Source organism: Polistes canadensis, unplaced genomic scaffold (genome assembly GCF_001313835.1).
Source record: "Polistes canadensis isolate GaletaPanama2010 unplaced genomic scaffold, ASM131383v1 scaffold_241, whole genome shotgun sequence".
Taxonomy (NCBI): domain Eukaryota; kingdom Metazoa; phylum Arthropoda; class Insecta; order Hymenoptera; family Vespidae; genus Polistes; species Polistes canadensis.
The window spans coordinates 18,406-33,508 of NW_014569788.1; the positions used below are offsets into that span (position 1 = coordinate 18,406).

A 15,103-nucleotide genomic window follows, 5' to 3' on the forward strand; every position below is an offset into this window, starting at 1 on the left:
TTTTTTTTTTTTTCATTTTCTTTTTGTAAAAGGAATATCTTAACAGTACATCATATGTGACACATATACATATATGTATTATATAATACATATTGCAGAAGTAAAATAGAATAGTAGCAGAATCTTTTCCTTTGTTGGCACCGATTCATTGACCACAATCGTTCGCTCGAGAAAAGTCCTTGACATAGTATTATAACAAGCTTTTAATCGGGATCAGCATAGATTTCATCAATTCAATTCTTTTTTTGTTTCTTTTTGTGATCTGAATTCCGAATTACCTACGGAACCTTTTTAAATCATATATTTCATTTATAATACGATATGTGTGTGATAATATTATTAACACGAGATTAGATTTCATTTATTAGATTATTTTATTAGATTATTGATTTATTATTTTTTTATCATTAAAAGGGATTATAAATTTATTCATTAGAATTTATTTTATTAAAATAATATACGTGTGTTGAATCAATTATCAAATTAATTAAATTGAACGATTGTGATAATGATCGATCGTTTTTATCGAATCAGTATTAATTACGTATATATTATATATATATATATATAATATTCGTTAAAAAATATTTTATATTCAGTTGTAAAACAAGAAGGAAGCAGCTTCTGCTACCGTGCGACAAAATGTCGACAATCGAATAAATCGAAAAATTCATTTTTCCTTCGTCCATCCATAATTACAATGATTTTTCGTAACATTTTGTTGTTGGGTTACTTTTCTGCCTTTTTTTCTTTTTCATGTCTAAGGAACAATTTCGATATAACTATTCTCTCGTATTAAATATGTAAACTATCTAATGCTAAATACCCGTTCTTCTTTATTTTTTTATATTTCTTTTTTTTTTTATAATTCTAAGTTCGTTCTATATGATTAATCGATCAATCAATTATTATTATTATTATTATTATTATTATTAATAATAATAATAATTACGTTTTATGAATACGTACGCGAATGTATAATGTACTTATTACTATAATGTATGCATTACATGGTATATCATACATATTTTTTTTGTATATATATATATATATATATTTTACATATATATACGCTAGAGTTTTTGGTCAAAATTTTCTTACAATCAGTACGTGCGTTTATGTCGCATTTTTTTGTTTGTTTAAATATATATATATATTTTTGGTTGTTTTTTACTGTTTTAAAGAGAAGACAATATTTGACAGAAAGAGAGAGAGAGAGAGAGAAAGAGATGAAAGACGAGGATGATGCTTCGTTAAAAGTTTCGATATTATTATCGTATATGTTAAGCCAAATCTCACTAACTAACATTTGCGTTAATCCGATTGCGAGTTTATTGTTCGTCAAATAAATTTTTAATTGAAAAAAGAAATATCTGGTTTGTGAAAAAGTATGTTTTATATTTAATACATGATTATTTAATAATAATTATTTTCAACAAATGCAATATCGATGCAATATTGTAGATCATTTTGAGATTAAAAGTGTAGTCAATGATATTTGCTTTAACACATAGACGATATTATTTTTATGTACACGTGCGTGCGTTTTAATTAACAGAAATTTGAAAATTTAATAAAGAAATTATACGAAGAGGAAGAACAAAACAAATTAAATTTAAATCAATTTGTTGTTGTTCTCGTATTTATTCGTATTCTCTTTTCTAAATTCTCCAATCTCGCAAAACGTTTTAATTTATTTAATTAATTAATCGATTAATCGATTAATTCGTCGTGTCTCTCTCTCTCTCTTTCTCTCTTTACATTGTTCTGTTTCCTCGTTCTTATTTTATTGTTTATGTATCTGTATATTTTTTATTTTTATTTTCTTTGTTCTTTTTTTAAATTTATGATTTTTCTACATTGAGAACACTTTGATCAAAGACTTTCATTAAATATCTTTTCTTTATTTTTTTTTTTTTTCTTATCGGAAGGTACGTGGATAATCGTTTGGAAGAATTTTTCTATGACGATTTATAATCGTCATCCTTTTTATTTCTTTTATCTTCGTGCGCAATATTATTTGTATTTGTATTTTTATTTTTATTTTTATTTTTTTTTTTTTATTATAAACATATAGTTTAAATTTAGATTAAAACGATCGTGTCCTTAAAATACGAGGATGGGTTGAAAAGTGTGTTTCGTGCCCTATTACGATGGGGAGGAATAGAAAGAAAAAAAAAAAAAAAAAGAAGAAGAAGAAAATAAAGGAAACTCGTTTATATTTTTCTAAAAATAAAAGTAAGTTCAATCGAAACGATTGTTACTACGTTTTAGAAACTTGTGGGTGACACTACCACCCACATAGCAGCCAGCAACAGCAGTGGAGTATACGTCGTACAATTTTGTCTTCTATGAGAAACGTAAAATTCGGATTTTTCTTTTACTTTGCTGGAAAAATAGAAAAAGGGAAAAAGAGAAAGAGGAGGAAAATACAAAGGGAGGCGTGTGAGGGGTTGGAGGAAAAAGAGAAAAAAAAAACAGGAAAATAGTAGGAAATATAAAATGCGCGCAGGCTTGAACTATGAAGAAGAAGAAAAAGCAGAAGAGGAAGAAGAAGAAGAAGAAGATTTGCATGCGTATCACGATCGACTTAAAAAAAATCCAATGCAACTCTCTTTGGTGCATCTCGGTGATTTATGATCAACCAAAATCTCATTTTCTGAGGTCTCATTCTAGTTTATCTTACATGATGGGACGTTGTTCTCTTCCCTTTTACGAGATTTTTCTTTTCAAAGATATCAACATTTCTTTTCTTATTTTTCTTTCTTTTTCTTTTTTTATCCTCTTAAGCAAACTCGTCCCAATTTCTTCACGACGAGATTTTTATACGTTTTTTCCTTTTCTTTTTTTTTTCTTTTCTTTTTTTTCTCTTTGGAAATATTAGTATTTTTTTGTAGCGATCAAATTTTTATTTCAACAATATTACGTGACAAAATTGTACTCATTTCGTTTTAAATAAATAAGACAAATAATTATTCCTCGTTGGCAAAGTTACAAATTTGCGAGGATCAAATTTTATAACAAATTGGTCAACTCCCTTTTTTGACTGTTCTGGGTTAATAACGAATTTATCGAAAACAAAAACAAAATTGTTTTTACCACAAAAATATTATAGGCGCTGCCAGGAGCAAACTTTTCAACCCATCCATCAATTTATCCGTCCATTTTATTTAACGAATAAAATATTAATTAATAAAAACACACAAATTGTATATATTAAAACTATTTTTTCATATTCTAAGATTCTTAAAAGTAAATATACAATATATCGAGAATACAAAAAAAAGAATTTCCAGATAATTCCTCGTACAAAATAATCTTTGTCATATAAATGTTAAGAAGAGAAAAAATAAAAAAGATAAAAAGAATAGAAGAGAAAAATAAGAATGAAATAACATATTTACTCACTTCGAAAGGATCATCGATCGATGTGACATTCCACTTAAACGGTGATGTAATAAGCTCGTGGCTTGTCCTTTGAGATTGTGGGGCTGAAGTAAACCCTAGGGGTTGTTGGTGTGAAAGTTGAACAATTCGCCCAAGCGGGCGGGGGTAACGTGTGTCAGGAGGAATAGTAACCTTCGTGACGTTTACGACACTTTTCACGTGCTATATAGCAAAGTGCTATCGTTATCAACACAGCTATCGCTATTCCCATACCGATACTGATCCATATGATCTCTTCGTTAATTCCACTGTAACCTTTACCTGAAAATAATTATTAACAATTTTTTTCATTTCGTTTTATTTCATTTCGTTTCGTTTCATTTCATTTCGTTTCTCACGTTTCGTTTATTTTAATATAAAAATTTAAGTATATATTATATCGATTAAGTATTATAATTTATAATAACGAAAAAAAGTTGTGTAGATACCTATTAAAAGAGGATTTATTTTTCGTATGTTATATATAAAATACGCCTGAGTTTTGATGCTACCTTTGATACACGTTGCTAGTACGCGAGTGTATCAACAGTTGCATACATTCAGGCGCTGTTAAAATTGATATTCTATAGGAACGATGTAAATCGATGATGCAACCAAGAAAAGATGCTTTTTCAAACTAAAGTAACGCGATATATGTAAAAAGAAAATTCTATACATAAAATTTTATCTATATACGTATTTATATCGGTATGCGTATATACGAGATGGAAATATTTTATTTTCGAGATCTATATATAAAAAAAAAAAGAAGAGTTTGAAGGGGAAGATTGAAGAAGATTTTTTTCCTTCCTTTTTTTTATTTCTTTTTTTTTTTCAATTACTTTTATAGCAAATTTGAAATTTTGTATACACACATCTGTTGGGAAGGATATTAAAATAGAATAAAATTTGATAACTTTTTAAAACGACATTATTACTCGGAGATTCGATATTTCTTTATTATAATTCATATTTTATTTCATAAAAATTTATCGAGTTTCTTTCGAAAAATAAAATTTGCCCTCGTAGCGGGGAATATCTTGTGAATATTTCTTTTCGATTTCGTGGATTATATATTAAAACCGTAAATAGAAATCATTTTGTAGAAATGAAATTTGATATTTCGTTACTTTCTTATTTCGCTAATTTTTGGAAAGTTCTTTGAAAAATGCGCGTAAAATTTAGAAATATATATATATATATACACACATATATATTTGATAATAATAAAAATAGACGTAAATAATCGTGTTATTAAATACGATAGAACGATAATCATTGTACTTTGAAAGTGCATTTAAACGAGTCAAGAATAAATTCTTTGTAATTTATTAGAGAAAGAGAGAAATATAGTAAGTGTGTGTGTGTGTGAGAGAGAGAGAAAGAAAGAGAGTGAGAGAAAAAATAGAAAAAGAAAACAAGAAGCAACATTTTCCTTTCTCCTCGATTTCATCCTCCATATAGGATATCTATACCTAATGCCTTGATATCCACACCATTACCATTGTAATGGGAACTATAAATCCCAACTTTGCCAGCAACACGTCCACCGACCGGCATCTTCTGTCTTTCTGTCCTTTTGTTTTCCTTTCCTTGTCTTTTTTCTCTTTCCTTCCTTCCTTCCTTCCTTTCTTAACTTCACGTTTGTCACCTAATAAGGATTAAGAAAGAACAAGAAAAATACAATCATTTAAATCTGAGACATTTCAATTAAATGAATGGAATTAATTTCTTGGACGATTATAAATAAAATATAAAAAGAAGAAGAAAAAAATTAGTTAATTCGTATAGCAAAAAGGATTATTTTTATTTATTTTTTCAATTGAATAATAATTAAATGCCATTTATTTTTCTCCTTTTAATTATTGCTGTAATTTCCCGGTAACAGTTTTGGTGGGGTCTTCTACTGTGCGAAAATAATCGCACAATAGAAATGGTTTTTACGGTTTAATTAATTTCTTTGATTTAAACAAATGTCAAGAGAGGATATAAAATAAAATTAGAAGAAAAAGTGCGAAATAATGTGTAAGAACTTTGTACGAATTTTCTTTTTAAATTGTTTACCATTGTATAATGATACTGTTACGTTGTGTACTTTGGAATGTTCGGTATTTAAGTATAAAAGCTTTTAGGAAGATTATTTTGTCTTCGAGTTAGCTGGGAAGAGTGTTATCAAAACGATAAATCGAAGAAGTAAGCTGTTGTTATACGTGATTACGGGAAAATGATTTTTTTTTTCATTTATCCAGTTAAGTGTTTCCACTTTGAACATTAGTTGAATCATAAATTTTCATTTATGAAAAGTTTTCTAATCGTTTTATAAAAAGAAAAAAAAGAAAACGGAAAGAAAATAAGTTTCTTACCTCGAAGTTTGACTAAGTTGGTACGTCACGTGCATCTCCTTCCTTATGCACGTCCGAAGTACATTATCTTCATAAACTCGATCAAATCGAACTGAAACATCGTCAAAAATTATCTTCAGTCCAAATAAAATCGATATTTTCTATATAAAATAAACTTCAATATTTACAAAATTAATTAAATATTTTATCCGATTATTTAATATCAAATGTGTATAACACGTGACAGATTTTTATTAATTTGACAAAAATTTATTTCTTGTGGGAAAAATTAATTTTTTGTATAGCAACCGTATAAACATTTAAAATATTAATTTAAATAAAATCATATATTCAATAGAAATATATACAAGAAATATAATTTAATACAACATAATATATTATACACAGACTCCTATTATTTTTAAATAACGCCTGAATGTACGCAATCCGTGGAAATACGTGCACGTTGGCTTGGTTGCATATATTCAGGAGTTCTATAAATTGATATTGTACATGCACAAAAGCCAATTTAAATCGATAGGTACCAATGAGGTGGATTATCTCCAAACAAAAAAAGAAAATAACAAACAAACGAAATGACACTGATTTCAATATCCTTTAGACTAGTTTGTAGAAATTCTCTAAAGTAAGTTTATTGATATTCTATCGAGAGAAATATATTTGCATTGGGGTTAACGTGAATTAATGGAAATTTCAAACAAAAGGGTACGAAGCTTTACAGGAGATTTCTCATACTATTGTTGGTAACTGGATTAACAATAAATAACTTTAAGCATAGAGTATGCATAGATATATATATATATAATATGTTTTGCGTGGAAAATGTGAGAAGTTGTGCATAAATATTAAAGTCGATAGAAATGAATTCCATACACGTTTATAACAAATATATATTATAAATTTTGAAACATTTATATTATATATATATATATATATATATGATCATTACGAAAATATATAGAAATTAATCTTATTAATTTTTAAATAATTTTCTAATCGAAATACATAAATCTATCCTTTAATATTATTGAATAACTTTTATAGTAAAAAAAATAAAAGTTGAATCATATAATATCGTGTCACAGATTAGAAAATTGTTTTTAACAAAGTTCGAAGTAATTTTTTTTTACTTAATAACAAGAAGATAAAACATTTGTTTACAAACGATTAAATTCGATCGTTTCTTAAAGAATAGTATAGTTGTACAAATTTCAAGAATTTCATCGTAAAAAAGAGTCTCTATACTCGTATACGTATACATGTATACACATGTATGGTACGTGGTTTACCGAGTCTCATGAGATTTACGAGATCCACGAAGACGATCTATCTGTCTTTTAAAATTGTATCTCCTTGTCGTATCTTTATATAAGCCTCTGATTCAATTTCATATCCTGTCCGACGTGATATCTTAAATTTTTCCACCTACCCTCCACCCACACTTTTCTTAATCCTTTATAAGATGAAATCAATTTTCCACAGTGAAATACAATTTTTCAAAAGATTTAAATTCAAATATATATATTTTCCGGGAAAGATAATTTGTACAATTTGTTATTAATATTTCATACGATATTATATTAATTTCTTTTTTTTTTTTACCACGCGGATATAATTATTCTTTAACAAGGAGGATAAATTTATTCAACGCTTATTAAAAGTAGAAATTAATTGGAGAGAAGAAAAAAAAAAGAAAGAAAGAAAGAAAGAAACAAATAATTCATGCTTTCATTTAAGACAATCGGGGATCTCTTCAAAGTTTAAATTCAAATAAATTACGAATTCTCGATTATATAATTGGCAATTAAAAAGAATATATATATATATATTAATAATATTCGTAGAATATCATAAAGGGGAGAAAAAAGAAACACACACAAAATGTTAATTAAATCGTAGGATTATAAAAGAAAAAGTTTTATTCCATTTAATATAATAAAAACAAGTCGAATATAATAATTTCCATTTTATATTTCGGTCGGTCAATAGAAAAAGCTTATTATTCGTAATATTTCTTATATTCGTTAGAAATTATTTATTTTTTCTCTCAATTAGAAAGAAGAAAAAGAGAAGAAGACAAATATATAAGAATTATTATCCTTTGAATGTAAAAGCATTATTTCCCCCCCTTCTTTTCTTTTTTTTTTTTTTTGTAAACTTATACTCCTTTATTTTTATTTCTTGAGGTATATCCTTAAAGGTTCTTTCAAAAAGTGTATTCTATGTTTTTCTTGCTCTTACAAGTTAGAAGAGGTTCGACTTGACGTTTGCCATAAAAATAGATCTTCTGACGAAAAACTTTATTATCTTTTTCTCTCATCTCATCCTCTCTTCCTCATCGTTTCTTTCTTTTTTTATTTTTTCTTCTTTTCACTCTTTCACTCGTTCTTTATCTCAGGAAAAATCTTATGGTTAACTTTCCTTTCTGACATCCATAGCCAAAGGGTGATGATACAAGACACAGTACTCAGTTCTCAAGATTTGACTCTTCACTAATACTTATTTACTTACTTATAATCTTTTGATGTTGCTTTGTGAAATGCTTTTCGTTCAAGAATAATGAATGAATGTCTTTTGATAAGTGAATGCAACAAGTTACTTACGTTTCAACTCTCACATATAAATATACATATATATATGTGTGTGTGTATTGTAATAATATTGTATTGTGTATATAGCATAATGCACAATATATATTTTTTAATAATTATATTTAAAATTATTAATATAATATTTTAATAATTTAGCATATATATGATTAATATTATGCATAAATACGTATGTACAGGGATGATAGTCTCATCAAAATATTCATATACGTAGAAACGTTAAAGTATTTTCAGATAAAGGATTAAATATAGTAGTAGTAGTAATAGTAGTATTTTTAATATAATCCACTTTGTTTGTCCATTTTTCACAATTACATAGAATACTATTATTGTTCAGGTTTTATTCGTTGTTAGATCAAAAGTTATTGTTATCTTTTGTATGTTTTCTTCTCTATTTTTCAAGGGTTTCTTTTTTTTTTTCTCTCTCTAAACCACGAGTGTTAAGTATTATCCAACCTTTTTATTTTTGCACTCGTTCGGATGCTTCCCTTCATCGACGTCCTCCAAAGAAACTAGAATCTAGTGAGAAGTATATATATATATATATATATATATATATATATATATATATCTTTCTGATCTTTTCAGTTGAGATTACTTTTCTCACTTCTTTCTTTTTCTTTTTCTTTTTCTTCTACTTCTACTTCTACTTCTACTTCTTCTATCTTTTGGTTTGTTTTTATTTGGTCAGTCCAATCGACTTTTTCCACGGCCTGAGAAAAAATTTATACACGAGTTGATTGATAAGAAAGTTTTGTCTTTTTTTTTTAAACAATTTTGATACTCGTATAAATCATTTTTCTATCCTAATACATAATACGTTTATAAATTTTATTGATCAACATGTGTAGAATATATTGGGTCGAGGACGAAAACTTGTTCGCATTTGAATGCAAAAATGACACAAAGTTTCTTTATTCTTCGTCATATTTTTGTATTTAACTTTCTTCAAGTGTATATTCAAAAAAGAAAATATAAAAAGAATATAGTATCATAATTTGTAAGAAACTTTAATATATATGATAATTTGTATATTATATTATCGGTGCACTTTTAGTATAAAATTTTTTTTTAGTATTTCAATATTACAATAGTATATTAATAATATACAAATGTATGCACATATACTTATATAAATATAACAATATTATATAAGTTATTACGTATATTTGTATATTAAAGTATATTAAATATAAAGTATATTAAATATAAATTTGTCGATATTATTGTGAACAAAAAATTAGTTTTAAAATTGAGAAAAATTTCTTATTAAAAGATAATCTAACGTTTGTTATCAAGCATTAATTTTAATTAAAAAAGAATAAAAAATTGTTTCCTCTTTCTCTAGTCACTTACACACGTGTGGTATACAAAAATATTCTTTTAATTTGAAGAAAATTTGAAGAGAAAGTTTAGAAAGAATATAATATTTATGGTTTTTACGTTATAAATCTCGTTAATGGGAAAAGGGGTGGGAGGGAGGTCACACACACAAGTTCTTCTTACTTAACTATTTGTCTTATATTTTTTTTTTCCAAACTTTTTTTCGTTGTAGAACTCGTTCGTTATCTGCATCCGGTGCATTCTTGGCTTCCATTTCAGAAAATTTCCTTTTCGTCCCTCGAGCTTTTAAGCTCGACCTCGGACAATTCGGTCGATTGGTCGGTGTGGGTGGGGTGGGGTGGTATAGTTAATTTATAGAAATACTTTAATAGACCATTCTATTCGCTTATATATATAAAACAATGTATATGTAAATGAATAGTTTTACATATGCTCGTAGTGTTCGTGAAACATTCATGAAAGTTTCCCATTAATCAATAATATGGGGGTATTTCAATATATATATATAGAAATATATAATATAATATATAGAATATTTTTTTCAATAATTTTTATTCACAATTAAACGAAGAAAGATAAATTGGGGTATATTCATTTTTGTTAATAATTATTTTTCAAATTCCAATATATTAAAACAATAAAATATAACTTATTATCATATTTCTGTATAAAATTAAACAACGATTAAACATGTCATCGAATTAACATATAGACATACATTTTACATGTACATACACACAGAGAGATAAATTTGAATCGTTTTATTTCGTATGAAGGATACCGAGCTTTCTAGTAGGAGTTTAAAGGGGAATAATTTTGGGGAGTTGTGGAGGGGTTGTGGGGGGTTTGTGGGAGGGTTTGTGGGGGAAGGAATTTTACGACTTGGCACGTGAGACAATTCTGAACCGTATTCGTCGGGCTTCCGCAACGATCCGAACAATTAGTGATATTACATGGAACGCAATTGGCCTTGGGTTATAATAATATTCAGCTTATGTCATGCCCCAATTAAACATTTTTTGGTATAAAATATAATAGGTATCGTATTATAAATGATTATTAAAATCTGCATTAGATATTTTTTTCTCTATATATATATATATAATAAAATAATAAATTTAAAATCTTTATATTTAAAACAAAATAAAAATGAATTTTGTATCGTTAATCTTTCAAAATTATCCGAAAATCGAATGAATTTATATCGTTACAAGTTACGGGGTAATTATTAACGAACATAAAATTATTATTATTAATTATATTATAGAAATTTTTCTATAGAATATAATATTGCATTACGTTTATTTAAAACATTTTGTTGAAAATAATGCAAAAATAAAAAAAAAAGGGATGTAAACTCTGCGATGCACGAGACACCCAGTATAATTCGTAATTGGTTTAAGTGAACACACGTCGACTGTTATTATTAAATATATTCATCCAAATGATTTCTTTATTCTTAACGATCGATAAATTTTGCGAATATTCGACAAAGGGATTTTCGAAAAATTGTCTTATGTATTGTAACGTGACCACGCCCTTTCATAGCGTTTCCCTTTTCAACCAACCAGAGACGCTAGTAATTCGTCTTCTCTCTCTCTCTCTCTCTCTCTCATTACATTTTCCCTCGCAAGAGATGCAACCACGTGGACAGTGAAACAAGACGAGAGAGAGATAGATAGATAGATATAGTAAAACGGTGAATATGCATTTCGATAAAGTTGAAAATATAAAAAAAAGAAAAAGAGAAAGCAAATACTTTTTAAAAAAATAAATCATTCTCGAAAACGATTATCGTTGGTAGAAATAATCGATAAAAAATATCCAATCGTAAAAAGTTCTATTTTATTTCCTAATTCAAATTTGTTTCAAAAACCACGAGAATTAGTCAAAGTTTAACTTGGTGGGGTAAGTTAAGTAAGTTTTTCTTACCCCCCAAACGAACCGGGTTGTACGTATTTGTAAACGTTTATACGTGTGTTGGTTCCGTAACCGGCAATGGATAACTGGTGCAGGAAATTTGCCGGAAACGCGATTAGGGTACCATTTAAATAGGAGATGATCCATGAACGAATACATTAGTATTTTCTCCATTTTCATTTCTTTTTTTTGTCATTTCATCATTTATTGTATTTATTTCATTTTCTTTTCGTTTAAATATTATTTTGTTTCAATGAATTATCGATCAATATTCATTTGTATATATATCGTTAATAATATCGTATAATTTGTTTTTCTTTTTATTTGTTATAGAACAAATAAATTATGATTAAATTCGTGACGATGATTGATTGATTGATTGATTGATTCATTCATTCATTCATTGATTATTCGCGTCAATGATAAATTTATTTTTAAACGGGGGTCTCTCTTATCTACTTTCTACCTCATATATATATGTTTTCTCGTATCTCAAAGTAGTACGAATCTTATTTCGGCCAGACGTCGAAGCAAGTAGAATATATGTGGAATATGTCAGACAACATTTAAGTAGATCGTACCTTGTTTTGGTCCGTCGTAGGATTGTGAAGTCGACACCGTTGTTGTGTGTGTGTGTGTGTATGTATATATGTATGCTCTGGTAGATAGGTAAGGTGACAAATTAACCACCACCCCACTGTGACAAATGAAACGAAATAAATAAAATAAAAGAAAAAAGGGAAATAAGGGGTTAAAAAAAATAAAAAGAAAGAAAGAAGACAGAAAAAATTGTCGAGTATGATAATGATACAAACAAACGATGAAAATCTGTGAAGAGGGGTGGAGGGAGTGGGATGCGGGTTAAGGAAAGGGTAGGAAAAAGAATACGAATGAGAGTGTGTTGAAACAAAGTGAATGAGTGAGTACACGTATAGAAAGAAAATTCAAGAAAATATAATAACAATAATAATCGAAAAAAATTCACACTATGAGAGATTTAATATAATAATTAATTAGATATTTAAATGAGCGATATATATGTTAAACTAGGCGAATCGGTTTTTCAGTGATTTCTCGTATGTTGCCACGTTACCGTTAACCTAATCACGATTAGGTAGAGTAGAGAGCGCGTTGAGAGGGTGGCTGTCGAGCGACTGCCATAGGGAGCAAAACTATGGAGCTACGAGGTACCCGTGGGTTCGAGGTGGTGGAGGGGTGAATCGACGGGATAGCAGTGCAAGTGAGAGAGAGAGAGAGAGAGAGAGAGAGAGGGAAGGGGTTAGTTGAGAGGGATGGTAAAGAAAGGAAAGTAGATAGTAGGTTTGTATGTAACTTGTAGAGGATATACTATTGAGGTTGAAAAACGTAAAATAGAAAAATGGGAAAACGTGATGTGTGAGAGAAAGAGAGAAGAAAAGAAAAGAAAATGAAAGGAAAGAAAAGAAAAGTAGTAAAAGACGAGGATATGTCAGACGGAGATAGAGAAAATCAAATGAAATAGAATATAGTAATGGGGAATCAAATGGGGGAGAGTGGAAGAGGTGGTAAAAATATCGGAAAAGTATTTGAATCAAAAAGAAAAAGAAAAAGAGAGAGAGAGAGAGATAGAGTGAATGACAGAGGTGGGGGGGGGGAAATATGACGAATAAAGGGACAACACTAGGGGGTGAGTGAAGAAGAATCTTTGGAAAATATTCGAAGATGGCGCGACCGTATGGGAGTTCAAAATTCGAGGACAGGTATACGCGTGCGTGCATGCGTGCGCCCGTGTGTGTGTGTGATATACGCGGGCGCGTGCGCGCGTGGTTTTGCCCGAGGGGTGGAAAAGCGAGAGAGAGAGAGAGAAAGGGAGAAAAGGGAAAGGGGATGAAGGAGAGGGAGAGAGAGTATTATTGATGGGTGGGGAGGGGTATTTGAGGGTTGGAATTTTTGGTGGGGATAAAGGTATATGTCTATTGAGCGGGGATTGAACCAGGACTTGATGGTGGTGGTTGGGAGGGGGGTGTTACGGGAAGGGGTGGCGCGAATGGTTGCGCGTAGGGTTAGGGTTCCCTGTTATTCCGACTTGGAGCGCCGCGAAGGAATACGAACTAAACGTAATCTCGAGAAAAACTGAGAATTAATCAATAGAAAGAGAAAGAGAGAGAGAGAGAGAGAGAGAGAGAGAGAGAATAGGATGCTTACCAAGATCGGTTAAGCTTATATCTGAAGATAAATATAGATATCTATTTATCTATATGTTGATAATATAGAAATTTATATACGTGTTTTCTTTTTTTTTGTTTTTTGGTTCCACTAACCACCCTCTTTTCTTTTTTTTTTTTCTTATCCGATTTTTATTTTTCGACGTAAATATATATGTGTATGTATATATATTGTATATATATATATACGACGGTTAATAACGAATAAATTTTATTTATTATTATGATTTTGTCTTTGTTTTTTTTTCTTTTATTTCTTTTTCTAGTATTTTCCAACGAAACAATCTCACAACGGGGGGGTGTTTTCATAATAATAATTTGGAATTCACGCAACGAGGTCTGTTTTTTTTTTTTTTAATCGAAGATTAATCTCGATTTATTTCTTCATTTCTTTATTTGCTTATTCTTTTTATTTTTATTATTTTGAAGAAGGGAAAAAGTAGAATATATAGAAAATTTGTAGTTAAAATCTATTAAGGAAAAGGTGGCACAGATATTTTAAGAAACGTTCGTCCGTGACGTAAAACAGGACTTCACTCGAGAGATTTAAACGTTCCGGTTTTACTTACCAAAAATAAACCAATCAAACTTGTCCACGTATTAGGTTACCTTACCCTTTGTAGGATTAATTGAAACTTTAGCGTAACATTCGACGACGAATTATTCTATTTAACGAGACATCGGTTTGAATAGTTGTTTTTGTTGTTGTAGTTGTTGTTATTTTGCTTCCTACGTAGTTTGAAATTCGCTCTCTCTCTCTCTTTTGTACAAGTTAATTATATAATACACTCTAATAATATTATTTTTTTATTTTATCTAACATTAAAATATTTCTCTCTCTCTCTCTCTCTAAGAAAATAACACTTATTATGTTAATTATAATAAAATCATTATATTTCGTATATCAATCAATAATATTATATTCACTGTAATAAATGATTTTAATTAAAATATAAAATTCAATTAAATATTAAAGTAGTATTATATTAAATATATATCCTTTTTGAGTGTGTTAATTAGTCAAAACAAATGTATTCTTTTGTTTATACTTCCAATTTAATTTGAAATTCAATTGTTCACGACAAATCATTTCTATTGCAGTATAATATTATAATTGTACAAGTTTCTAAACTCTCGTGGCTTATATATATATATATATATATATATATATATATATATAAGCCACGAGAGTTTAGAAACTTGTACAATTATAATATTATACTGCAATAGAAATGAT

General features: G+C 28.4%; 1 protein-coding gene across 2 annotated transcripts; it reads right to left on the reverse strand.

Moving 5' to 3' along the window:
* Nucleotides 1-1,906: 1,906 nt before the first annotated feature.
* Nucleotides 1,907-12,815, reverse strand: LOC106790483. 2 transcript variants are annotated; one of them, XM_014755422.1, is made up of 4 exons: nt 12,244-12,815; nt 5,790-5,880; nt 4,929-5,077; nt 1,907-3,708 (listed from the first exon to the last, which is right to left on the reverse strand). In XM_014755422.1, exons 3-4 carry the CDS (start codon nt 4,984-4,986, stop codon nt 3,563-3,565), a joined length of 204 nt encoding a protein of 67 aa, XP_014610908.1. In that variant the 5' UTR covers nt 4,987-5,077; nt 5,790-5,880; nt 12,244-12,815; the 3' UTR covers nt 1,907-3,562. The 2 variants fall into 2 exon arrangements, with proteins under 2 accessions (XP_014610908.1, XP_014610906.1); XM_014755420.1 differs by having other exon boundaries at nt 4,902-5,077.
* Between the last annotated feature and the right edge of the window lie 2,288 nt (nt 12,816-15,103).